Consider the following 26,175-nt stretch of genomic DNA (forward strand, 5'->3'; position numbering starts at 1 on the left):
CGCCGTATTACCATGACTTTGCGCCTTTGCTTCGCTACGGTAAAACCCCCCTATAAATCAATGCTATCGAGTGTTGAATTAGACGCCTTATGCTCTTCCTCAAACCCCCTCCCCATTGCTGGCTTCGCCAGTGGTTTTACTCACCTTGTATGGCACACAATTCTTTATATTTGAAAGGATATGATTGGCTTGTCTACTTTTTTTGAATGGTTTACAATATATATAGTGAAGATTACATTAGTGATAATAACTCTTGTCTTCATCAATAGATCTTCAGTTTTTGTGTCCGAACTTATTCAAATAAGTCTTTTCTTGTTTTTTATAATATCGGACATTTTTTATAAGCTACAAATAATAATCCTTTTATTCTTTGTGCTTAACAAATGCAATGCATGCAACAGATCTAAACATGATAATTGATAATCATGCATCTTTTGGCAAATATTTCTCAAATAAAACTGTTTGGTAGACGCCAGATCAAATGATTGCACCTTATCGTACTTTCGAATAAAGAAGGATCTAAACTTTAACTATTAGGATGGAAACCCTTTTATTACAAACACTATATCATGATAAATGAAAAATCAACAGAAAATCAACTAGTTGTAAACCTTTTCTCTTTCAACCCCTCAGCCAATCAAATCGCTTGAAAACTCCGCTAATCTGAAAAAAATTTTGCGAGGGTTTCCCCCTGTTTTGATGTGAGGCAAAATTTTAAGCTCCGCTATATAGCAATATAGCTGTTACTATCATCAAATTTCCCTCAGGTGCTAGAGCATGCCTTACTTACACCACCTAGCTTTAAATTCAGGCGTTGAGACCCTCAATCATCATTAAAGTAAGTAGCAATAATTAAGTGGAGGCAGCCTATCCATCTCCTAGTCTCGGATAAAGTCTTGTTGAGCTTCAGCGATAGGCACATCCACCACAACGTAATAAAGAGGTATGCTTCGAAAGAAACATAATAAAAGAAAAAAGGAAAAGAAAAGAACATATTACTATAGGAGTATAGTAGCATGTAGATAAAAAAAAGGGACACTCACACAAAAAAGTGAGTCAAAAGAAAAGCATAACAACAAATACAACATCAAAGAATGTTCAGAACAGCTTGCTGTTGTTGCAACAAAAATGCATGCATGAGCAACGTGCATGGTGGTAATAGTCGGATGTCAAGCAACACAAACACGCACAATTGCATGAGCAACATCAGTATTATAAGTGTGCAATACAATATAGTGATTGACTAATGTTGTTTCATGTGAAGCGACAGAGGCAACACAAACAACAACCCACGGCCATATAACAAAGTAGTATTACAACGGCAATACAGATATATAGCAGTATATCATGCTTGTTGTTCGTACATACGAAGCAACAACATCGCAAGCATCCGTTGAGCTGATCATATCACAGCCAACGAAAGAAAAAGAGATCGTAACAAAGCAAACATCATGAATGCATTATCACGAGAAAAAAAAGCAATAATAAAAACGTCCAGAGAAGTTTTATATCATTGCGACCAAAAGAAAAAAACTTACTTACCACTTGCCACAGCCACGGATAGACCAGCATAGAATAGACAACTACCAGAGATAGACCAGAGAACAAACATACAACCGAGACAGCAGACCAAGAAGAAAGACCAGACTAGCAGCAACAACACCAGCAACAACACCAGAAGCAACAGAGACAGCAAACCAAGAAAGACCAGACTAGCAGCAGCAACATCAGCAGCAACATCAGCATCATAGAAAAACCAAAGAACGAACGGCACCAGAGACTAGACAAAGATTAAAGAAGCAACCACCAGAGATAGAGACCAACGAAGCAACCACCAGACATAATAAACCAAAGAAGCAAATAGCAGAAATAGCAGAGAAGTAATGGCAGCAGCACCGACGTCAAACAGGCAGAAAATTATCGAAACCTAATAAACAAATTCGATTAGTACTGATTTTACGTCTTCTAGTGCTCGTTATCGAATAGTACCTACTATATTCCACTTTAAAGAAGCAGTATTAATCACTTTTAACAGTGCAAGGCCGTGTTATCAGAAGCTAGAGTGTTATTTTTAATCAAAAGATGGTTTGATACTAAACGCAATTTGCAAAAAAAATAAAAAACGAGGGTATGGAAAAATGAGAGGGCGCCTTAACCGACGTCACGCCCAGTAGATTTGGCCTCAGCCTTCTGCCGTGACAGCCGTAACTACTGCACTTTAATTTGAAATTGTGCAGTGGGTATTTTCGTATTCAAATTCGACTTGATTTCACATTCTTTAAACGTTTTTGCTAAATTTGACTATGAAAATTGTCCTTGTTATACTTTACTTTCTGATGCATCTATAAAGAGTTAATGAAGGCGCATCGAATGATGCTGGTTGCATTCAGCTTTCAGACCGAAAATAATGAGCAATTTGCAAAAGTATGAAAACAGGTTTTCTGTAAATATATCAAAATTTAGCTTATGAAAGCTCCAGAGAAACAACTTCTGATGTTTTATTTTATCTTTACGATTAATTTGATCTAATATGTATCATAGGAAAAGTCTTCATTTTTGCGCTGAAAAACGCGATCGTTTGATTTTCAAGAATCTTCCCTTGCTAATACTCATGTGAAAATGACGATTTTTAGTAAATTTGCAATGACCCAAAAAAATTGAGATAAAGCACCGGTAAGAGAAGCGTGGCCAAGAGAAGGCGTGTGGTGCTATTCCAAGCGCTCAAAACGCTTTGTAGCATGAGTTATTCGCGCTTCAAAATGGCTAGATTTAGACAGAATTTGGCCTGAAAATAAGGCGTAGTATTTTGTGCTGACAAAGAAGTGAGTAGATTACAGTTCTGTCTAATGTCCCTGATGTTCTGCATTGTACAGAGTTCAATCTCTAAGTTATAGACACTTTTATTCTAATCCTGACTGTGGAATTTGAGGCTTGATAGACTAAAATTCACGGAAAAAAAAGAATAAAAAAACAGTAATGTCAACTTGATAAAGGTATATTTTATTATCAAACTGACAGGTGTAAAGTAAACTGAAGTCTCTCTACTGGCCAGGTAGATGATCCTTCTTATATACTATAACAATGGATAAAAGTTCTATTAATTAGATTGACAAATAAGTCAACTCAGATCAACTAATGTCTAATCATGCTAAAAGACAACTCCAGCAAGCTAATCATGATTTAGCTCTGTCTGGATGAATAATTAGACTCTCATCCGAAGTACCCTGATCTATCCTTTCCATAAGGATAATTAATATCGATCTAGTAGCATGTATCCGATAGGTACAGTCTTCTTAGTCTATATTAATAGTACATATCTGAGTGTATATCGCTAAGCATACATCTTTAGCATGTATCTGGATATATGGCATGTCTATAGCATATCGTATGCATGTCTATAGCATGTCTCATATATAGTACAAGTCTGTAGTACATAAAGTATCTGTAGCTAGTATCACGGATATAAGCATGTGTCTTATAGCGTGGATCATGAAGTGCACATCTGAAGCAACAAGCTCATATTGCATTAATCTTGGTGCCTATCCAGATATGGTAAACATCCGTAGTCAATGTCGGAATACAAGTATAAGTCTATAGTGCCATCCATGTCCGTGGTGCCATCTATAGCCTATATCTTATATAGTATGAATCTTATAGTACTAGCGTATCTGAAGTCCATATCTTCTTATAGTATAAATCGGTATCGTACATCTAATCCAGTGTACATACAGTTTATATCTAAATCTGGTAACTGGATGAACTGTCGGAATGCAGATCATAGTGGATGTATTCCACACTGACCATCAGATCTTTCAGATCTTTCTTTTTGAGATGCTCGATTATGTTGAGGATATAGATCATCTCTGAGAGGCAAATGTATTGGGCGTTGTATATTACACAAGAGGATCTGAGAATGAGCTGAGATGCATAGTAGAAGTGAGAGGTCTTTATTCAAGCAGCACGAAGGAACATGAGTGGTGCCATCAAATGGCTAATCTATATCCTGGTTCCGAGAGAGTGGTAGCCTATGGCCTTTCGTCCCTGGAAGTGGGTTTCAATTCCGACAAATGTTCTTCCGTCAAAGCTATTAGGAAGAACATTCTATCCTGGATCATCTTTGTTGTTTATCCTTGACTGGTGGTTCATGAGTTCTGATGCAGCACATCCTCGTTACTGGTTCAAGGCTTATACAATTATCCCGCATTCAAGATCAAGGTCCTATTGCTGCGGCACTGTCAAATAACTATAAATACCTTTGATATCTACACTAGTTTTGATCCCTATTCAATCTTGGAATAACATAATAAATATATTCAGTTCTAATTGTATTTACTCTGTCTATATTTCGTTATTCTAAACAGATTACAGTGGTTCTAAAACTTGAGCGTCAGTGGTACTATTCAAATTTGAATCTAACGACTTGCTCGGGCTAATCAAAATGCTTTTCAACTCAGCAAAACCCTCTTGATGGTCGTCCACAACAGAGATATCATATTTAACCGTAAAGGTAGGCTTAAAGTCTATCCACAATAATATTGGACAATCATAATCAAGGAAAAATGGCTGATACTACGAGACAGCAGATTTAGTCAGTGTCAGCATCATTGGGGGACTAAACAACGAAGTCTTGTATCAGAGTCGAGCGAACAGAAACTCATGATACCTACGTATTCTGCGAGACAAGAATCGACATCAACAAACCGTAATATTGAGATCGGGTTTATATAATTTCACGGAGCTACACTGCCGAAAAGGTTTTCCCCCGCCAAATTGTCAAAAAACAATCGGTCAAGGCTAACTTTTGCTATAGTGGCGCATATAAAATTATTTTTGTGCATTGCTACTAATCATACCACGCCCTGTATTTATTTTATAGACTTGAGCACCGTATGGATGCTTCTGTTGTGCTATTGTTATTAAAGGAAAACATGTTGTTTTGCGACTGTGAACTCCAATTTAAGTGTTAAGCCCGATTTTTGAAAAAAAGTATCGCAGTAGGTGCCCAGACGAGGCTTTATTTGGTAGAGCAAACATAGGGGAATAACATATAGTTAATAGAGAAGAAGCTTGGATGAATTGGCAGTAATACATATAGTAGTGCTTGTCGAAACATTCGTTTTTCTCTGTATAATATTGGTTTCTTTACATTTTCCTCCTCGCTTAATTATTTGACAGCCAATGTAGCGACTGAAAGCCCCTTTATATGTTTAGTAATTCCTCAAAATGTGTATATACTCTTTCTGATAAGAAGTCTTCTTTGGCATCAACATAAGACGTAAAGAAGTTGGTCTCTGTTGTTGGTAGTAAAATATGCAACACAGCTTTAAACCTATATCATACCGCAACAAAGCAAGATATTACGAAGCAGTTTTTATTACAAGGTGTCCCAATGCCTCGTTTATCCCTTCGCCATTCTTAATTACTTGCAAATGACAAGCTGTAAACGTATTATCCATTTTCTTGAAAATTTTGGTCGAGCCAAAACTTGCCTGTGCAGCCAGCAGCAAAAGATCGTAAAGGCCTCTGCCCATTCTTTTTTAAACCATGAGATTATTTGCTTTCTCTCTCTCTCCTCTTCTCTTCTTCTGGTTATAAGTACTTGTGCAGAATAAGAGATGGCTATATCACCTCAATCCTTCATACCACTTGTCATTTCCAAGCTCTCCAAATTTGCTTTGTATAATGTAAAGTTTACACTAGACACTCGATGCGCATCAAATGGCTGGGTTAATTTGCCCCGGATCCACAATCTGAAAGTCTTAAAATACCTTTAGTCAACTTTCTTTTTCTTTTCAACTTTCCTCATTTCTCTTTTTATCAAGATCGCTACGACAATGTTCCCTAGCAAACTCTTCCCTGCCGCATCCAGAGCCATGTCAACACTGACTCGTGTCCGTAAGTACATGTAGTCTTTCCATGATTAAATCTCACGCGTGCCATCATAGACACCACTGGCGCACCTGCTGCCATTGGACCTTATGGTAAGTAAAGACGACATTTGCACAAGCACAACAACCGCTCACAATTGAAAAAGCTCAAGCTATCAAGGTAAACGGCATGGTATATACTTCTGGATCTCTTCCCGTCGTCCCTGAATCAGGTAGGTTATATAAAGTGTGTTTGACAGCATTCAACCTCTAATCCAGCTGAGATCAGGCAATGTCATTGAGGGAGGCATCACTGAACAAACACACCAAAGCTTATCCAACATGGAAGCTGTTCTCAAAGAATCTGGATCTGGATTAGACAAGGTCGTCAAGACTACTGTCTTTTTGAAGGACATGAATGATTTCGTCGCCATGAACGATGTCTACGCCAAAGTAAGCAAATGTGCAGTAAAAGGAAATGTTTAACGCTAACTGCTCCATCTTATATGTTTCCTTTTATAGTTTTTCGACAAGCATCAACCTGCTCGTAGTGCTGTCCAAGTTGCTCGTCTTCCCAAGGATGTTGCTGTCGAAATTGAATGCGTTGCAGTTACTGAATAAACTCTTTTCTTTTTGCATCATATATATATAGTATACACACACATCGTTTATTGGGCAGTTCAAGTATATAGTCTATCCGTGATCTTAGATGATAAATGTAGCTCCACCACTCTAATTATATCGCCATGAGTATGGAAACGTTCCTCCTTGGGTACTGTATGTCACTTACCTCGATAGCCTCCATCTCAGCCTCGGAAATGGGGGCACGCTTATACTTGGCAGCTAATTGGCTGAATTCGAGGACACCTTGTTGTTGAGATGAAGCAGCCTTACTGGAAGTAGCAGCGGCAGCAGCAGGCTTTGACGCCTCGGCGACATGCTTGACAAGATTAGGTGGTGTTAAAGGGTGAGGGCCAGTATGTTGAGGGGCATCTACAAACATGTTGCATTAAAAATCAGTAATTATGCTTATCCATGTTTTGGAGCTTGAGCTCACCCTTCCAGAGATTGGCTCTAGGACCCAAGAATCGAATCAAAGGTTTGTGAACTGCACGCAAAGTAGCTGTAGGTTGCATGTTTCTATAGTGTTATCGAAAAGAGAACGAAAAAAGCAAGAAATTAAAAATTGAAATCCCTGGACCATCTTTCATTGCTATCACGCTGACCCCAGATTTTTCGGCAAAACTTGGTGCAACTACTAAACATTCAGCTTTGTCTCTACAGCTACAGACACTAGCTGCGTCACGAGCCTATACTTCAGGTGAAGCAAGAGTGTGTAGCATCCCAAAGTTAGGCAGCACAGCGGGATAATTCTCTTTTTCTCTTTCTTTCCATAGCCCCACACACCTAATTTTCATTTCATCTTTTGATCAGCTCAGTAAGCACACATTTCCTGTAGAGTGAGAACCCTATGAAGCTATAAATGGACTCCGAGGTGATATCCCAAGTAAGTTGGATGATCTTGCAATGAAGAGCCTATATACTCACATGAGAACCAGCCCTTGGGTCGTCCCCATACACATCCAGATAAGTCTGACCCACATTGGTCCATCTTAGAGTCAAAAGGTAGATCACATTAAAGCATTTGGGTTCGCTAAATTGACGCAATGCAGTAGATACCCACCTAATTAAAGAGAGACGAGCGAGTGTGATTGATGCACCCGTTGCAGACTACTTCCAAGAAGACTACACATATTACTCGAATCAACCTGATAATACACATGACATCAAGGTTAGTGCATGCACGCAACAGCAACAAACAAAGATGATTGACACACACACACACATACTGTAACTACAGCCTACATCCTCGTATTCGACTCCCTCCATCACGCAGCAAGACCGCAACAATACGCTTGATGCCACTGAACGAATGCAATTCTTGCGAGAGATGGAGCAGGCCAGAGAGGAGCTTGCTGAATTTAGACGAAATATGGCTGGTCTAGTCAAACAAATGGATGGTATCGCTGTTGATTTGGAAAAGTCAAAAGACCGAGTGTGTAAGTCTCTGTGATGTGATGTGAATGCCGTCACTTGCAACTAACATAACCTGCTTCCAAACAGCTGAAATTGAGCAAGACCTAACAGCCACAGAAGAAGTCAATGTCAATCTACAAGTCTTGCTTGAGAGGGCTGTCAAAACGCAAAAGGAATCTGACGTCTTTGCAACTCAAGCCATCAGAAACATGTATTCGGATTTAGCATTGGTAAGAAAGAGCAACAATGCGCATGGAAACCCAACACACTGGATATTAATCAATCTGTCTTAGGTTGTGTACGAGAACAGTCAGCTACAAGGTAGATTGAAGTCCATAGAGAATCATCAAAAAGAGCAAAAGGGGAGTGTGCATGATATTGTAAAGAGGATGTTTGAATATACACAGATGCTTGAGCAGGCTCAAGGCACCATACACATGCTACAAGAACCACGGCTTGTCAAGCTGGCATCTGTTGCATCGTCCTCCTCCTCCTCCACCTCACGCCGCACCAGCATCATCTCCTTTTACGATGACGATAACTCTTCCATTGTGTCAAGCTCCACCACCAAAGAATCACACTTGAATACGACCACGGCTCGAAAACCAGCAGGGTCTACCTATATTCAATCACCACCACTGGGACCACAATCAACAGCCTCCATACTGAAGCCACAGCAGGGTTTGCGCATGTTGTTTGATAGCCATGCAGGAAATCAGCTTGGTTTAAGCTCGATTGCATACAAAAAATAACTCTTTATACACATACTCTCCTTTATACATAGCCTTTTATACTACACTCGAATGCATTATAACAACCATTAATCTACACTCTTTGTTTCTTTCTTTTCTTATGTAATATTAATAACTTTTCTAATACCATTACACAATTTGATTGATCATGCACTCGCATAAACATGCCAAATGATGATAATCTCACCGCCCAATGTCCAGAGTCTATGTTCCTTATAGTGGTCATTTGCAGTAGGGCTCTTGTTCCAATGCAATGGTGAAGCGATGCTATAATAGATCTACTGATCATCCAATGTCAACCTTATCCACATCCAAATGCTGATTTAGATAAATTGAGCCTTCAGCAGTGATCCAATTGACATGCCATTGATATACATATCAGATCAGCAGCTACACATAATCGCAACAACCAGCACATTTCACATACTAATCCAATAAATATCTAGCAACTGGCCAAGCAACGGAACACTGTGCCTTCCATGAAATAAAGTTTTGACAGTGGAGCAAAGAGGATATCGATGTTTGCATAGTGGCTTTTGCTGGGAGTCACAACATGAAAAGCAGGCGGTGGAGGCGTTTCTTGATTTCTCCATAAAAAGGCAGCGAAAAAAAATAGTAAACATGCAATCTATCCCCCCTCACACACACACACACACACACGCACACACAAAATTTTATAATGGGAAAATCTGTTGCTCAAGTCAAGGCTGAAGAAATCGTCGAGTCTGCCTCCAACGACGAGAGTTCCTCCTCTTCTGGTGAAGAATCTGGCTCTGAACAAGAAGAAGAAGAGGAGAAGGTAAGCATGAAGCGTTCTCGCTCTGATTCCGAAGAGGAGGACGATGTCGAGGAGGAAGAAGAGGAGGAGGAGGAACGTCCCAAGAAGACTGTCAAGGTGGAAGAGGTTGTCAAGAAGACCTTTGGTGCTGATGGTGCTACTGTGTGGGTTGGTCAACTTAGCTACGATGCTACATCTGATGATGTCCGTGAACACTTCAAGTCTTGTGGTGAGATCACTGACGTTAGACTTCGTTTGGATCCTCAAACTGGCCGCTCTCGTGGTTTTGCTCACATTGATTTCACCGAAGAAGCTGGTAAAATTGCTGCCATGGAACTCGATGGTACTGATTTCATGGGTCGCACTATCAAGGTCGACAATGCCACTCCTGCTACCCCTCGTGTCAAGGACAACAACTTTGGCCCCAAAACAAACACTGTGTTCATGGCCAACTTGTCTCATAGTCTCAACGAAGATGATATCCGTGCTGCATTCGAGAAGTTTGGTACTATCATTGGTGATATTCGTTTGCCTTTCAATAGAGAAACAGGTAAAATTCGTGGTATTGCCTACGTCGAGTTCGAAACTGACGGTCAAGCCGAGGCTGCTGTCAAGGGCATGAACGGTGTCAGCATTGAAGGCCGTCCTATTCGTACTGATTTCAGCGGTGGTGATGACTCTGACAGAGTCCGTAGCCGTCCTCCTCGTGGTGGATTCAACGGCGGTCGTGGTGGCGGTCGTGGACGTGGTGGCGATCGTGGTCGTGGCTTTGGTGGCCGTGGCCGTGGTGGTGATCGTGGCCGTGGTTTCGGTGGTCGCGGTGGTGGACGTGGTGGTGGACGTGGTCGTTATTAAAGCATTTCATTGTATAGCATATATTTGTAGTATTATTTTCTCGTTTCATTCTATTTCCTATTATTTGTTACATATTCCAAAAACACTTTATTGAATAAATTACCTCTTACTGACGTTTCTGTATATATTGGATCTGTTTATCCGAGTTGAGCAGAGTATGGCCTTTCTGATTCTCAACCATCAAATCTGACATCCAGCCAATCAAGATGTGCCCCTAAATTAAGTTTGTTGCCTGGATCAAATCCAGAGAAATTGATACAAGTTTAGTGTGGGGGGGGGGGTACTACAAGTTTGATTTTATTTTGAAAGATGCTTATATAAAACACTACACTCTATCCGCCTTTTGAAAATGAGATGCCAAATATGCTCATGCGTTGCAAACCTTCCTTATTCAAATTGATTTTTAGAGGATCCATTTCAATTCTCTTGAATGAGATACACTTCTCATCAGTTTGTCCGCTTGTCTGTAATCCGATTCTATCATCCACACTCTTTATGTCAAGCGAGACGCCGTCAATAGCCGTTTTGAAAGAAACTTGCAAATCCACCATTGTACCAGGAGAAAGCAACGGAGAATCCGGCAGATCAATCACGTATTCAGCGACCTTTTTTACGTTTTTGCCATCATTGGATGTGTAGGGTTCAACCTCCTTCTTACACTTGCCTACTGATTCAACTTCATCCGCAGCCTTGCCTTCTGGTTCATCGTGGGCGAAAAGAGCTAAAGTAAATGCAGTTGAGTCTTTATAATATCTACATCGATCGCTCTGTCCAACATTACCTATGACCGCGCTTCCAGGATACATGACTGATACAGTCTTTGTGTATAGCTTTTCTTCTACTTCAATGGACGCACCTTTTCGAATGAAATAACACAGATGGCTTGCGTTGTTCGACTTGTTAGCCAGGTCAACACATAGAGCATAAGAACTGGAAGCAATCTTTCTTGACACAAGACGAGGCTCCAGGAAATAGCTGACAGCACCGCGAGAGATGGCAGTGACACCTTTAGGAGGAGCACTTACATGAGGAATGTCTTCTTGCAAGCAGAAGCTTTGAATTCTTTGCTTCAGATACTTTGACTGGCTGAAGCCACCCACCATCAGGATAGCGGAAGGTCGATTATTGCTAGTTTTTTCCAGGTGTGTCTTGAGCACGTCAACTGCCTTATCCACAATCGGATCAAATATGCATCGCTTGATTTCAGCCACTGAAATCTCAAGAACAGTATTCTTGTCAATGAGACTACATTTTAGCTTGGGTCTACTAGGGTCATTCGATTCTCCATAGGGCTTTGGCTTGGTATCTAGAGGAATTTCAGGGAGAGCAGGTAGCGGGATTCTATACACGGCATCAGTACGGCTGCTAGGCATAAAGTTTTTCTACATGTGAATGATTCAAAAAAGTGTCCCGTTTATATCCACAAGACGCCCTACCTTGATATTCTCCTTAAAATACTCCACGTGATAATTGAAGAAGCCTTCTCCTTTGATTCTTTGTCCCATGGTATCATTGTAAAAATCAATGATGGCTTCTTTGAATCTTGTGTCCAAATAAGCGGCACCGCAAGTATCGCCATTACCATCTCCAATCTGCTTGATACTTCTTTCCTCCTTGCCATCCTCTGTCTTTCCAATGGTCTGCTTGAAAGTGACTAGATCAACAGTACCTCCTCCAGCGTCAAAAACAGTAAAGACCAATTCTTCTTCATAGAAAGCACTATTCAACTTCAAGGTATCCTTCATGAACTTCTCGCAAGAAAGTGCCGCTGCCTCGGGTTCTGTGATTAGTTGAATATACTTTCCTTCATTGCTTTTGACAAGGCCAGCCTGGATAGCAGCCTCGATCATAGTAGCTCGTCCAGTATCCGTCCACATGGCAGGCACAGTAATGACATATTTTAGTTTCAGTGATTTAGCCTTGATGCCCGTCTTTTTCTCCAAATGCTCCTTGATTCTGCTGTTAAAATACTTGAGATACTTGGCAATGATATCAACCGGTGTTAAGGCTTTGGAATTCCCGGCCTGTCTGTTGCCATTAGAGCTCAAGTCAACCATGTATAATTGGTCTTGAACGTCTCTGATCTCTCTGTTGCCATTGCCATAGAATCTCTTGACATTTTCAGGCGAAAGTAAGAGCTTAAAGTACTGTAATTTTAGGTCTCCAGGCTTCATTTCGTTCTTGGCTTTCAATGCATCAAACCCCCAAAATTTCGAAAACTTGCCAGAGCTCTGATTGTACCTCAGAGCAGTGGAGATCTTTGGATAGGTAGAGGCTTTGTCCCTGCCTCAGTATGAGTGAATGTACTGGAGCTGCCATTTCGTAGTGTGTCTTACCAAACGTCGATTGTTTCGATGGCGCGCTTCTCTCCCGGCTTCATCTTGCTAATATCAGCATATGAGCATCCCGAAAATGTGGTACCAAAATCTATTCACAAGGATGAGCAATGGCTGTATATTCATAACGATTTAACCTACCAATGCCAACTGCAAAATGGCCCTTGGGTAAATCTAAATGAGAGAACTTGTCGCTTGATGTAGTGCTGTCCTTCGTTTTCTGCACTTTACTGCTTTCATCTGATTGGTTGGCAGGAGTCTCTGTGGGCTTGAATAAGGGAACCTGTACCAAGGCAGAGCGAAGACCATAGGAAACAGCGCCATTGGAAATCATGTATTCTGGCTCCTTTCCCCAGACGAAACATCTGGGTATACGATGAAAACTGTATTGACCGTCTGTGACAAAGTTGCTGCAGGCCTTGTCAAAGTACGGATCTTGGCAATACTGTCCACGGAAAAAGATCTTGGCTATTCTGTAGGTTTGACAATGCTTAAAGACGAGGCTGAAAATGTCATCCAGGTAGGGTTTGAATACATGTTCTCGCAGATCTCTGTTGCTAATAATGACGGGCTCATTGTTGACAGTAAATTCGGTTTCTCCAGTGTCGTTATTCAAGTCAATATTGCTCTACTCCATGGCTTAGAATACGAGGGCTTTGCAAGGACAGATGGTGAACTTACCGTCTTGTATGTTTCAAAAGCAGCAACAAACAAATCCACCTTCTCGGGTTGAGTGGCATCCAGGTTGAATGTATCTGATCTCTCTGTGATGTACTTTCTAAAATTGTCACTGAAGCTACCATAGCCTGCAATTGCAGTTTCGTGTGCGGATGGTAAAACAGTGCTGGTGGCTGCAGTTTTTTGGGCTTGAACGATGGCGATTTTGGTTGAATCATACCCCAGATCAGCGACAAGGTAGTTGGTGTCAAGCTCTATGCCGCTAAAGTTCTGTGGTGCGTGAACACAACTGTAACCTGCAGCGACCGCGTCGCTTACGAATATCAGTCGATTGGCAACATCTTCCTGCTTGAGAAAACCAGCCTGCACAAAAGCCTTTCGAATGAGATTTGTATACTCTGATTTGCAAGCAAGACCATCAGGCACGGCGAAACTAAATCGACAATCACCCAAGCTATAATGTTTTGTAGCAGCAGCAGTTTTCGGGTTGCAAGCTTTTTGTTTTTGTTCTTGAGTCTTGTCCAGCTTTTCATTGAACCTCTTGAATGCGTTTTCAAAGTGAGTACGAGTAGCCTTGAAAAAATCGGAAAGAACCAGAAGGGCATCGGGTTGGTCATCTTGAGTGCCTTGTTGAATCCATTGGATGACATGGCGTTTGATGCTTGGGATGTAGAGATCACCTTCGTCCAGTGGATTTTCTTCAGGGCGGCCGTCAAAGCCTATTTTAATGTTGTTGCAGTCTGTTGTCTTTGACCAGTTCTTGTACTGGATACAAGAAGGAAAAAGCGGTTCGTTTTTCGATCCATTGGCCCAGTCCTGAAACACAGTGGCAGTAATTGGTGTCTTGTCATTGGAAAGCGAGCAACTAAGGGCAGATGATCCAAGATCTGTAAATATACATACACACATGGCGTCAGTCTCGCGGCTACATGCAGCCACTATCTTTCCCTACCAAAGCCTAGCACACGGCTGAATTGCTTCTTTGTCTGCTGAGAGAACAGAATCTCCGGTAGAACGTCGATTTCTCCCCGAGTCATTTGGAATAAGTAAATGAAGAAGAAGAAGAAGAAAAGAAAGATGTAACTAATCCACTCAAAGCGAGTAGTCTTTAAAGTAGATGCACCACTGAAATTTCCAAATCTGTGTAATCATGCCTAAGCCTAAAAGCTTAAACTGAACACAGAAGAAAACAGATGCAAATGCGCCCATTAAGACTATAGCAATGCCAGTGTCTTTAGGTATCTAGTGCCTGAGACATACGCAGCATCATCCACGCTGTATAATAAACGATGGTTTTCCATAGTCCATGGCAGAAAACGTGGTCATGGCATTTCCTCACATCCAAACGCTTATTATGTGGTTGCACAAACAAAGTGACAGAGATGGAAATAAGAGAGGTACACACTTCATAAACAACCCATCAGTGCATCAGAACTCAACCTATTTGTTCAGGCCAAGTTATTCACTACTACGGCTATTCTCATTGCTAGACCTGCTGATTTGTATCAATACGCCAAGTATAAAATGGTTGAAAACATAGTGTCATACAATGCATCATAAAGTGCGGGTGATCTAGAAGCTCATATCGCATTATACTTCGTTGAACAATCAATATCCACAAGAGGGGCATTTTGCTATGCCCAAACTGCATGCAAATAATAAGGAGTAGCTTTTTTTTACTACTGTCTGCTGTGCCCCAAAACAAGACAAACACCACACGCACATCCTATCAATGGCACCATGCCTATTACTTAAATAAAACTTTTCGATCTGTATATTGATATTGCTGCAAAAGAGTCTGTAACGGTAATGCCTAGTCTATGTATGTGTGTATATCACCATTACAATCTACGCGCGGGCAAATCACTCCAATGCCTCCTTGTCTAGAATGCCTTGCGACACTCGAGTTATCACCTTGTTCTTTGATGGATGAGGGAATAAGTCACCCCACATGGCCTTCCTGGCATCACGGTAAGGTACTTTGCCCTGCGATTTGGGAATCACCATGCGTTGTATCTCTCCTTCTTTTGAGCACACATCCATCACCACATGTCCATTCTTTTTGAGCGCAGGCTGTATCAATCTGGGCCATGCGTAGGCCTTGTCTTCCATGGTAGATCCAGCTGCTGTGGGCCGACTCTTTCTACGCAGTACCACATAACTGTATTTGGAATCTTCCGTGTTGAATTTTGAGTGTTTGGTCTTCATTAAAAAGGTTGGACGTTGCACTCTTTGTGAGAAATGGCACCATAGATCATCTGGCTTGGCTTGTGGTGAGAACAGCAGTGGACAGGGACGATCATGAGGGCACTGTTATTAGAGTGAATAAGACATGGTTTGGCTTGTTTTTCATAGTGTTACTTACAGGCGCTACTACGTGGGCATTAGCTCCCTCCAAGTCTAAAATCCATTGTCTGGCTCTGGCGATATTGGAGAAACCAATGGGTGTTCCTCTATCAATCAAAACCTAACGGTGCGGTTAAATCACACGTTAATTTCGAATGCTTGCACAAACTTACCAATACATCGCCTGTCTGCTCCCATAATTGCTCTATTGTGGACTTTTGGAGTGCAGTGGATGCAATGTCACCCAATGTAAATGCGCTGACCACCAAATCAGTCTTTGGTGCCTAAAAACCATCCTGTCAATATCATGTCCAAACTTCAATGTGCCATATGCAAAGTGACCTTTGGATCAAAGCCTAAATATCTCTTGAATTCTATCGCAGCATCGTCCTTGGATTTTACTGATTCTATACAACCTCTCGTCAGTCGCTTGTTCTCTACGAAATTTTCGACATCCTACCCTCTAATAGTTCGGCAACCCGCAGCATGTCCTCTGACAAATCGACGCCCACACATGTCTCTAGCTTGAACACCTTTCTTGTAGCCCTGTAGCGTCTAATCAGAACAACTGCACTTTATAAACCTACTACTCCACTTACCATATGGCAGTACCTGGTCCAGTGCCAAAATCCAGCATGGATCGAGGCTTGAAATCAGCAATTCTCCCTGCTATTTCATGCATGACATTGGTGATTGCTGCGAATGTAGAGGGTAGCACACCTGCTGCGTAGGCTACTGACTCTCTAGGGCCGTACGACAGCTTGTGTGGCTCAACCAGCGTTTTTGCTGATGAATTTCTCAGTTTTTTGGCTTTTCTCGAGCCATCAAAATCCTCGTTTGACTCTTTGGGTATTCTAGCTGTTGATCGCAATGCATCGTACAACCGAAGCGCATCCGTTCTGACCAATCGCTTGTCTTGTCCTAGAAGAACAAAACAACCTGTCAATAGACATATTCACTCAAAGTCGCTAGGCAGTTACCTTCAACAAGCTCTGTAATGCCATGAATCAACGGCTTTGGAAGCTCTACACATCCAATTCTCTTACGGCCAAAGTCAGCCTCTTCAGAGCTTCTTACATGATGTTCAGATGCGACGCTAATTTCCTTGGCAACCAACTCACTATCTTCTGTTTAGAGGTCTACACTTATGGTATACAATGAATAGCTTACCTCTCTTGATCCAAGGCGAGTGATTGCAATTGTTTTTCAGTCAAGAATATGGCCTTGTTGTTGCTGCTGCTTGAAGTCGAGTAGCTTCTACTTGCCAACCGTCTCAATAATTGCTTGGTAGCCATGTCTCTTCGGTGTGTTAGTGTAAGGTAAATGAAGAGAAAAGAACAGTCGTTTAACATGGAGCCTATTACATCCCAATTTTTTTCCTCTCGTCGGGCAATGCAAGACTGAGACCGAAATGGCATATGGCTTCTCTGCTACATGCTATCACACAAGATGCTCGCTAGAAGCACAATGCTGCTGTTTTCGTGTGCTTATCGTGTTCAGGATAGATGAATACAAACTGCTCTTTTTCAATGAGACGCACAAAAATATGTTACCTTAATAGTATCGCTTTGTTTTCACAACAAGAAAAAGGAGGTTTGCATTGTGCCAGAGGCAATAGAATCTAACTCATGATAGAACTTAGGGTACCGCCCATGACGCATAGTCTCGAGATGAACATAGGGCAATAGCATAGACAATAAAAATATTGTTACAGCGTGCTAAAGAGATACTGTGCTCAGGTGACACATTGTACGAACACAACCAACTAAGCCTGTCCAATATTAAAACGCTGCATGCTCCTGCTTCTTAATTTTTTTTTTCCAATTCTTTATTTGCAACATGAATCCCTCTCTCAAGGACGAATACGAGTTTGTTGTTAGTATAGGTAACTCGTCTTACGCTCAAGATGAAGCAATTGTGCTGACACTGTCTACTAGATTTTGGGACGACGTATTCCAGCTGCTGCTATGCTTCAGTCAGAGATCCAGAGACTGTGTATTCAGTAAAGAACTGGCCAAGAGCCTCCATTTTGGATGAAAAGATACCCTCAGTCATTGTGTATTCAGGAACCACCAACTGCCATGATAGCGACACCAGCGTCATTCCCTCCGTTATTGCCTACACTTTGACAAAACAGCAGAGCTCCATTGATATCGACAGTCAGATTGTAGGCTTTGGAAATGTGCCTGAGACTTCAACCTCCATTCGAATCAAGCACTTGCCGTTCATCCTCCACATCAAAGACTTAGAGCCTGACGAGAGCAACCGAAACCCTGCTGCTGACTACTTGAATCTGTTTCATCAGCATGTCATCAGAAAGATCGCTGAACAGCATGGCGAGAAGGGCATCCAGCGCATCAGATACTGCTTTACACTGCAACACCCTGAGCAGCCTAGATACAAGCTAAACCTCATCAAAGCAGTCAAACTGGCAGGTATCTACATCGACCAGGACATTGACGAGAAAGTGCTGTTCATCAACACCTACACAGCAATGGCAAAGCATTTTCTTAAAAAGCACAGTCTGCGGTTAGATACCAAGTTCATGATTTGCGATGCTGATTCAAAGTACCTCAAACTGAAAATAATGCGTGTTGTGAGCACTGGTAGAAATGCGGATATTGAACAACTAGAGCATGATTTGACGAGCGATTACTTGTGCAGTGACCGATTGAATGAGCTGTTTGAGGACTATGTGTTGGATATCATCAGGCAACATCCCACCTACACGGAAGACAAGGAGGCTGCCATGAAGAAGACGGCACTCAAGTACTTTAAAGAGAAATTAAAGGTATTCGACTGATGTGAACCCAAACAGACCACGTTTTCCAACTGTTGTATTGATAGTTTTCTTTGGATCTTCAAGCTGACAGAAAAGTAAACATACTTTTATCGCCTGCCATTTCAAAGAAGCCAGCACCTTATCTCGCACTGGACATGAAGGACCTCAAGCACAAGGTGTATGACCCAATTGTAGACGGCATTTGCAAGCATGTCGCTGAAGAGCAAAAGACACACGCAACTGATTACGTTTTCCTGTGCGGAACCCTCTCAACGCTAGAATACGTGAAACAGAGATTGGATGCAATAACAAACAATGTCATTGTTGTGTCAAATGATGACCTCTCGGCTGCGCACGGTGCTGTGTATTATGGATTGAATAAAAAGCTCGGGGTCCCAAGGAACGCACCCATCTGCATCGAGACTGAGACTAGCCGTTTAGCTGAGGACGATACAATGCACAATAAAGAGGAAGATGACTATACGCATATTATTGGTATTGGTAGGTACATCACTTTTACTTGGAGAGTATCTATTGACATGGCTCTAGACTTTGGCACTAGCTTTTCAAAATGGTACTATAGTAAATACGGCAGCAGCGAGCAGGTTGAGTTTGAGTGAGTATGCAGCAGTGCTATCATTGTGTTGCAACCGGCTTAACCGACGTTTATAATAGTAAAGCGACCATGCAGCTTCCAACATTATCTCTGTACGATGAAAGTTTAAGCCAACAGAAATACTGGGGAAAAGAGGCATTTGATGATTATTACAAATCTGGAGAATCAGGCAAACTCATGTCGAGGTTCAAGCTCTTCCTCGATGAAGTCAGTAAGGATGATGAAAATGAACAGCTCGTGATCGATGCAATATCCAACTATTTGCGAGCACTGAACGGCAAAATTAAAGAGACAATGGAATCGCTGTTTCCAGATACACCCAAGAGATACAGATACTGCTTTACAGTGCCTACCATATGGAGCGACAAGATGAAGCAAGTGATGCGTGATACTGTTACTTGTGCTGGTATCGTCTCCAAAGAAGACCCTCCTAGCAGATTGCTGCTTGTGAATGAACCCGAGGCAGCTGCCATCTTTTACGCCAACGACCCCAAAACTGACTTCTTCAACACATATTTCGAAATGAACCCAGAAAAGACAATAGTGCGAACCTTGATTTGTGATGCTGGAGGAGGCACTGTGGATATGGCTACTTATGAGCACTCTAGAAAGGATCAGAGCAGCAAATATTACATTGAAGAAATAACAGCAGGTACTGGCAGTCTATGTGGATCTTCCTTCTTGGATGATGCTTTCAGAAAATACATACAAAAGGAGTGCTATGACCAAGATTACAATGTGAGTAACTACGAGCGGGAGCAGATGGTCCTACACTTCATCTTGAACATCAAGGTAAGGCTCAGAGTAACAGGCTATATTGGCAGTGCTGACATTTAGTTATAGGAGAACTACACTTACAAGAACCAGCAAGACACCATCATTGATGTGCCAAATAAAAAGGGCGATAAAATAGTCATCCCAGCAACTGACATGTCTACCAAGATATTCGACCCCATTGTAGATCAAATTCTCTCACTGATTGAGAATCAATACAAGGCTATGCAGAAGGTTGAGAAGAAGCTTGATATGATTGTTCTGACTGGTGGTTTAGGCCAATCTGAATACCTTCGCAACAAGATTCAAGACACCTTTCATGACAAAAATATACAAGTACAGGCACCAGTGCAGTATGATCAGTCTGTTGTCAGAGGCGCTGTGGAATTAGCAAAGGATACAAGCTACATTACAAAGAGAATCGTGCGAAAATCATATGGTATACAGGTGATGACTCCACTGGCAGACGCTTCCGACTTAATGGACCCATCGTCCGAACCCACATTTGCAAAGTACAAGCTTGACACTCTCTTCAGAGCAAATCATTTCATGAAGAACCACGAATACATTGAAAAGAAGTACTATGTGACCTATCCTCATAACACTTTTATAAGTAAGTCGTGCTATTCACTGCGACATACAATTACTAACATTTGCGTATGTAGCCGTGTTCAGTTTCAGCGATGCTTATCTAAGGATTGATTCTACTTTGGATCCTCGTCTAGATCAAGTGCTCAAAAGAAACATTGACATGCCCAATATACCATCCTTACAAGCTGGCGATGCGGTGCCCATCATCATTAGACTGTATCTTGGCCAAACAGAGGTTAAACTGCAAGTTGTCCTGGATGAGAAAACGACAAATAAAATACCCTTACGCTCCATCATCAAAACACCAGGGAAGCAAGAGCTACCGCCACTACCACTACCACCACCACCACCACAACAACAACAACAACAACAACAACAACAGCAAAAGCAACCATTGCCATTACCACCAACGCACCAAAAGGCATATGGCCCAACCCCGAAAAAGAGCTTGTCATCCAAACTCATACCACAAAAAAGCTTTAACAAGGCGTTGGAAAAAGTCAATGGAAGTAAATCAGAGTAAGTTCAGCATATGTAAGCATGGTTAATCAAGCATTCTGATGATTAATACAATCAGAAAAGCATATTTAGATTCTTCAAAAAAGGCTAAATCTCACTGGGCTGGTGTATTCAAAAAGTTCAAATTACCATCCAAATGACACGTCTTGCCTTTCATTGCAAATAGATCTATATACATTCATCTATTCTATACGGTTGAGTTTTTTTTTTTTTAAAAAAAAAAATACCTGTTCGGCTGAAGCCAATGCTAGCAGAATACAATCCAGTTTTTGCTCAAATATGCGGTACATTGATCTGCTTTCTTTACTTGATCATTACAAGCAACAGAGAAATGTTGCTGGCCTTGCTAGACTACACAAGCCTGATTAAAAATTGCTAAGGAGGCGAATGTTGTGCAATTTTGGTTTTCTTCACCTAAATGACACATAAAAACGCGATAAACTCAAAATTCAACGCCATTGGCATGCGAGTATCCTAACAGATAAAGGTCAAATATGATCAAATCATTGGGTTGGTACGTAAACGACCTGATATGTATTCCTGTAAATGATACTATACGTGTAAATCTTGGATTGTTAATTCAAATACATGAAATACTTTGGTTAAAAGTCCCTTCAACGTGAATGTGAGTTGAGTGATTTAGCATTTGCTGCTGCCGCTTAAAAACTTCTTGCTCTGCGTATACATTATCTTTTATTGACGCATTTTACAACCCTGGTAATTGTTTACCAGCTTTCATAATCGCCAGAGATGGCATACATGTTCGCATTGTATAGCAAAGTATACCATAACAAGCAAATGTACGAAACACAACCCAATTTGGCAGCTTTCAAGCCTTAATACCTTGCCAGGTAGGCCTTTCTGGGCCGCTGTAATGATGCTAAACTATTGTACTCGAGTAGCAGTAATTTTTGGGCACTTCTGCTCAGCTTTTTGGGGACCCAAAAAACATGGCCAAAAATCGACCCAAAAGCATGAGGTACCCCTCATGGTTTTCATCGGATTTCAAACGATCGCGTTTTTCACCTTGAAAATGAAGATTTTTACTCTGGTATATATTAGATTAAAATGCTTCTCTAAGCCCAAAGCAACCCCTGAAACCACCTTTGTAAGGCCTTCGTATGTAAAATCTCGACATTTTGGCCAAAAACCTGATTTCATATTTTCTGAAATTACTCAATAATTCCATTCAAAACATCTATTTTACTTGGCACCATTCGAAGCGCCTTGAGAAGTGCTCCAAGAATGTGTTAGGAATTACGGGCTGATCATCACGTTTTATATAGTCGAATCTGTCAAAACAGATTAAAGAAGTCGAAAAAAGGCGAAATATGTCCAATCTTGAGTAATAGAATTGTTCTGAGCTTTAATTGATTTTGGCTTTGCTGGCTGACCAAAATGCCTATTGATCATGATAGTGATGATGGGAACCATGAATTTGAAAGGACTATCGCTAATCCTGATGAATAGTTTTTTTTTAGCAGGGTATTTTAATATCTTACAACGCTATTCAGCCTGGCTTATCACCAAAATATATGAAATCGCAACTTTCTAATCATGATTTGCAGCATTTCAACATGGCATATAGGCAGTCTGCATTTCCTTTTAAAAGAAACTATTACAACTGGCTGATGAAGAGCCATTTTGATATGGGGTGAGGATATGTTTAAAACTTGTATCAAAATAATTATTGGGGATAATGGCTGCAATCTCATTGACAGTTGACAGATTCTGAGTGCGCTTATCTTCACCGGCAAGTAGTTCCAAACTCATCTGAGGGTTGAGTCGAATGTGAACATCCTCGTTCATATGATTCAGGCTTGTTATTCTTTGTTACTCAGGATTTCATGAGCATGCCTGTGAATGCGAACAATAGATTCTTGAGCATCTTTTCCATAGTTGTGGAGTATAGTATATAATAGAGGCTACCTTACGAATTCATATAATATTCACACCGCCGTGTCTAATGCAAGCAGTTACACATGGCATGATATCATTTCAAAGATGACAACGTTTTACTTATCCACCACTATGGTGGATTACTACATATAGGTATTTTGACAGCATCCTATTATATTTCATGGTAAAAGTATTATTGTATTATTTAAGCTTATTGGTGCATCTTTTGAGGAATCAAAGGTGGAGGCAAGGTGTTTCTAAGCAAAATGCGATAGGCAATGAGTTTTCATGTTGTCTATACTGAATAGCCGTCTTACCCTGCATTATTCGAGGCATCGGAAGCCTGGTTTGTATCAGCAAATGGATCAAAAGGATCATCACTAGAGTAACCATGATAAGCTTACGGTAATACATATCGTGTTACTGCACATCTTACCTTAAAGTGTTGCAGATTTGATAGGGATTGTGTGAATTGGCCGTGTTGGCATTCGCAGTAGGAGGAGGAGAAGGGGGAGCGTATTGTTGAGATTGCGCTTGAGGTTGAGGATGAGGTTGAGAGGACGAAGAAGATGGAATCAAGTCTTCATCGATTAGTTGCTGTTGCTGCTGTCTAAGCTGCTCGTCCTAACGTTGGTACATGAGCTACGTGTTCCGTGTCCATGTCCAACCAACTTACATTGCGAGAGGTACGATCATGAAGTGTTTGTGAGTTGACAGTGGCTTGATTGACAGTGGCTTGCTCCAACATTTCATCATACGACTTGAAACAGCTCAATAATTCATTGTTGGCATTAATCAGGGCGGCTAAATGATTAGATGAGTAGTGTAACCCTTTTATCTTTGAAGAAATACTTTACAGATAATTTCAGAGTCTTCGCATGTTTCCAAATGAGAAGCTAATATTTGCTGTGCGTTTCTACAGTTGTTGTAGAATTCCTAAGCAATTTACCTGTCAACACTACAGTCCCTTATACCCATTGCAGCCATTGCACTTACTTGGATCAATGCGTTTTTGGAGATGTCCTCTTGTGTGGGGTCAGTGAAGGACAAGGTTTGAGAAAATAGTTGAGCACTGTTCTTGGCAAGCTCAATATCACCCTTCACATCTGCAGGCTGTCGTAAAAGTACGTATTAGCCATTTCGGTATCTTTGTGTCATGATGGAAAGTTCTGACCTTGGGAGGTTCTCTTGGCGTGCTGGCATGTGTGCTCCTAGATTGTCCATGCACCTGTCTTCTACTGTTATTGGTACCTGATAATGCAGCGCCGTTCATCATAATGTCATGAGCCCTTCTCACAGCTCCGTACTGTGGATCTCCACCAGTTTGACTAACCCACGTTTGCAAGCATTGTGCAAGTTTACCATGTACTCTATCGTCCGTATTCTATCAAATCCCACTAGAGATTTATCATTCTCGCTCTTGCCAATTGTTCCACTCGGCCACTATCCAACTTACCTTGGATGAAGCCAAAGTATGAAGCTCTTCACCGAACGATTTAGCAGCCAACTGTGGTTGAAACTTTGCAGGACAGTTTTCAGACAGAGAATTTAATATCTAGATTTATGCGACCATGTATCAGTAATTGCGGGTACTATGTCATATCAGCAAAACGCACCTCCAAAGCGAGCACCTGAGTCTTGGGATCATTCGAGATCATCTTTTTTTGAAGGAGTTTTCTGGCTTCTTTGGCACCTAATTCTGATGAATTTATAGAATCACAGATTTGAAATACAAGCGACCAATCCAGCTCTGTCACTGAGGGGTTCGTGGCTTTCTCGATGTTTGTCGTGATGTCAGTTGGCACGATTTTCTTGGAAAATAAAGGCATCTGTTTGTTTGTTTGTTTCAAAAGAGGAAAAGTATATGAAAAGAGGAAGAAAAGGCTAAACAATGAGCTAGGGAAAAAAAGAAAATCTTAAAAAGGGTGAGGCGAGCTTTGTGCTAAAAGGAAAAATATGTAGGAGTTTGTATATGATGATGTTGATGTGAATACCTCCAGCTGTGTCATTGATGGATATCTTGGTAGAATGGACTATAGCTCGAGCTGAGCTTCCTCTTAAGTCTCTCTCTCTCTCTCTCTGACAAATGCTTATCTAGTAGAGCTCTTTTATTACTCAAAATGCCTGCTTTTGAGCTGTCTATATGTACATTTCAGAACATGCTATCATCTATTACATAGCATGCCTCTTGCTACTATGTCTTTTATCAAAGGGAGATGATATGGTCTGATAGGAGAGACGCGCCTCTATACAGGCATCATCTTCTAGGTGGAGGAGGAGACAGGGAAATTTCAAGTTCGGAACGAAATTTCATACTTGTTGAACGATGTATATGAGGATGTTGAAAGTATTGCAATGTCGTCTCTACGTATTTCAGTCTCTCAGATTCTATGGAGAGTAGTTTTGTTATTTGATGAGAGGGTGTAATTTGAGAAATATGAGTAGCTTTAGATGGTAGTGCAGAGCTTTGATGTGTATTATTGCTGCTAAGGCTGGCAGCTGAAGAATTTTGGCGTCGTTGATCATGATGGCCCGTGGGATGATATGTGATGGGTGCCGACTTCTGGCGCTTATTATTATGATAGCCACTGCTAAGAGTGGATGCATGGCTACTAGAAGTCATGGTCGCAGGTTCAGAATATAGACTGCCATTGTACTCTATTGTGCGGATAGATTCGTTTGATCTGTGCTTGGATGTGGAGGACGATGAGTGTCCAGCCCCATTGCTATTGGAACGACTATGATTTGGAGAGCTGCTAGTGTTGGATCGCCTTGTAAAATAGTCTGAATCATCATCAGACCCATCATATAAATCCAGCTTGTTGAGCCATCTATCTAGCACACTGAGTAAAGCATGATGGCCGTGTGTGCCACTGTCTCTGTCATTATAGTGATGCGAATCCAAGGAGCAAAAGTGCGCTGAACAGCAATGAGAGCAGTTTGACAGTCTGTTGAGAATTGTCTTGATTCGTTTCATCCACAACTGCTGTTCTTCCTTAGTTTCGGCGTACAATATGGGTATCCAATGCCCTTTGTTGGTCTCTGACACCAGTTTAAAGCCAAACAAATATGATGTGTTGTGCTCTTCAATGTCCTGGAAGTCCCTGAGTTGAATGGCACCTGCTGCGTGAGTGTCGTCCTACATTTTGGATAAGCAGTGCGTTAGTTTGGCTTGCAGACATTCAAATGAGCGTAATGGAAAGATGCTGTTACAGGATGCTTGTAGTATCGCAACTCTTTATCGAGCAGCACAAAGTATCTCATTTTCAGTGGATGTAGTAGGCTGAATCGAGCGGATTTATGTAGCCAACCACTCGGCACATAACGGTCGTCCATGGGCATCCT

The 26,175-nt window shown here is 41.3% G+C and overlaps 9 protein-coding genes across 9 annotated transcripts; 4 read left to right on the top strand and 5 right to left on the bottom strand.

The window, feature by feature from the left end:
- Positions 1-5,834: 5,834 nt before the first annotated feature.
- Positions 5,835-6,488, top strand: ATC70_009513 (uncharacterized protein; the record flags this gene model as incomplete). Its single annotated transcript, XM_064828745.1, has 5 exons — positions 5,835-5,895; positions 5,946-5,981; positions 6,035-6,100; positions 6,157-6,320; positions 6,390-6,488. 5 exons carry the CDS (start codon positions 5,835-5,837, stop codon positions 6,486-6,488), a joined length of 426 nt encoding a protein of 141 aa, XP_064685947.1.
- An 84-nt stretch (positions 6,489-6,572) lies between these two features.
- Positions 6,573-7,003, bottom strand: ATC70_009514 (uncharacterized protein; the record flags this gene model as incomplete). Its single annotated transcript, XM_064828746.1, has 3 exons — positions 6,573-6,599; positions 6,658-6,860; positions 6,925-7,003. The coding sequence occupies 3 exons, from the start codon at positions 7,001-7,003 to the stop codon at positions 6,573-6,575; spliced, it is 309 nt and encodes a 102-aa protein (XP_064685948.1).
- A 347-nt stretch (positions 7,004-7,350) lies between these two features.
- ATC70_009515 (uncharacterized protein) lies at positions 7,351-8,656 on the top strand (the record flags this gene model as incomplete). The annotated part of the gene is made up of 6 exons (XM_064828747.1): positions 7,351-7,374; positions 7,427-7,493; positions 7,544-7,659; positions 7,729-7,927; positions 7,992-8,134; positions 8,198-8,656. The coding sequence occupies 6 exons, from the start codon at positions 7,351-7,353 to the stop codon at positions 8,654-8,656; spliced, it is 1,008 nt and encodes a 335-aa protein (XP_064685949.1).
- A 679-nt stretch (positions 8,657-9,335) lies between these two features.
- ATC70_009516 (uncharacterized protein) lies at positions 9,336-10,289 on the top strand (the record flags this gene model as incomplete). The annotated part of the gene is made up of 1 exon (XM_064828748.1): positions 9,336-10,289. One exon carries the CDS (start codon positions 9,336-9,338, stop codon positions 10,287-10,289), a length of 954 nt encoding a protein of 317 aa, XP_064685950.1.
- Positions 10,290-10,621: 332 nt separating this feature from the next.
- ATC70_009517 (uncharacterized protein) lies at positions 10,622-14,340 on the bottom strand (the record flags this gene model as incomplete). Its single annotated transcript, XM_064828749.1, has 7 exons — positions 10,622-11,010; positions 11,071-11,671; positions 11,726-12,572; positions 12,626-12,716; positions 12,767-13,253; positions 13,307-14,190; positions 14,256-14,340. The coding sequence occupies 7 exons, from the start codon at positions 14,338-14,340 to the stop codon at positions 10,622-10,624; spliced, it is 3,384 nt and encodes a 1,127-aa protein (XP_064685951.1).
- Positions 14,341-15,166: 826 nt separating this feature from the next.
- Positions 15,167-16,944, bottom strand: CDC42 (Rho GTPase; the record flags this gene model as incomplete). Its single annotated transcript, XM_064828750.1, has 8 exons — positions 15,167-15,613; positions 15,669-15,770; positions 15,823-15,933; positions 15,992-16,056; positions 16,110-16,195; positions 16,249-16,570; positions 16,630-16,769; positions 16,820-16,944. The coding sequence occupies 8 exons, from the start codon at positions 16,942-16,944 to the stop codon at positions 15,167-15,169; spliced, it is 1,398 nt and encodes a 465-aa protein (XP_064685952.1).
- A 544-nt stretch (positions 16,945-17,488) lies between these two features.
- Positions 17,489-20,935, top strand: ATC70_009519 (uncharacterized protein; the record flags this gene model as incomplete). Its single annotated transcript, XM_064828751.1, has 7 exons — positions 17,489-17,534; positions 17,587-18,440; positions 18,497-18,932; positions 18,981-19,047; positions 19,107-19,839; positions 19,891-20,434; positions 20,487-20,935. The coding sequence occupies 7 exons, from the start codon at positions 17,489-17,491 to the stop codon at positions 20,933-20,935; spliced, it is 3,129 nt and encodes a 1,042-aa protein (XP_064685953.1).
- Positions 20,936-23,041: 2,106 nt separating this feature from the next.
- On the bottom strand, positions 23,042-24,659 carry EHD3_3 (3-hydroxyisobutyryl-CoA hydrolase; the record flags this gene model as incomplete). The annotated part of the gene is made up of 9 exons (XM_064828752.1): positions 23,042-23,087; positions 23,148-23,210; positions 23,267-23,454; positions 23,507-23,634; positions 23,688-23,766; positions 23,827-23,943; positions 24,005-24,214; positions 24,287-24,385; positions 24,447-24,659. 9 exons carry the CDS (start codon positions 24,657-24,659, stop codon positions 23,042-23,044), a joined length of 1,143 nt encoding a protein of 380 aa, XP_064685954.1.
- Positions 24,660-25,087: 428 nt separating this feature from the next.
- Positions 25,088-26,172, bottom strand: ATC70_009521 (uncharacterized protein; the record flags this gene model as incomplete). Its single annotated transcript, XM_064828753.1, has 2 exons — positions 25,088-25,969; positions 26,044-26,172. The coding sequence occupies 2 exons, from the start codon at positions 26,170-26,172 to the stop codon at positions 25,088-25,090; spliced, it is 1,011 nt and encodes a 336-aa protein (XP_064685955.1).
- Positions 26,173-26,175: the final 3 nt, after the last annotated feature.

Source organism: Mucor velutinosus, assembly GCF_035048745.1.
Source record: "Mucor velutinosus strain NIH1002 chromosome Unknown tig00001563, whole genome shotgun sequence".
Taxonomy (NCBI): Eukaryota; Fungi; Mucoromycota; class Mucoromycetes; order Mucorales; family Mucoraceae; genus Mucor; species Mucor velutinosus.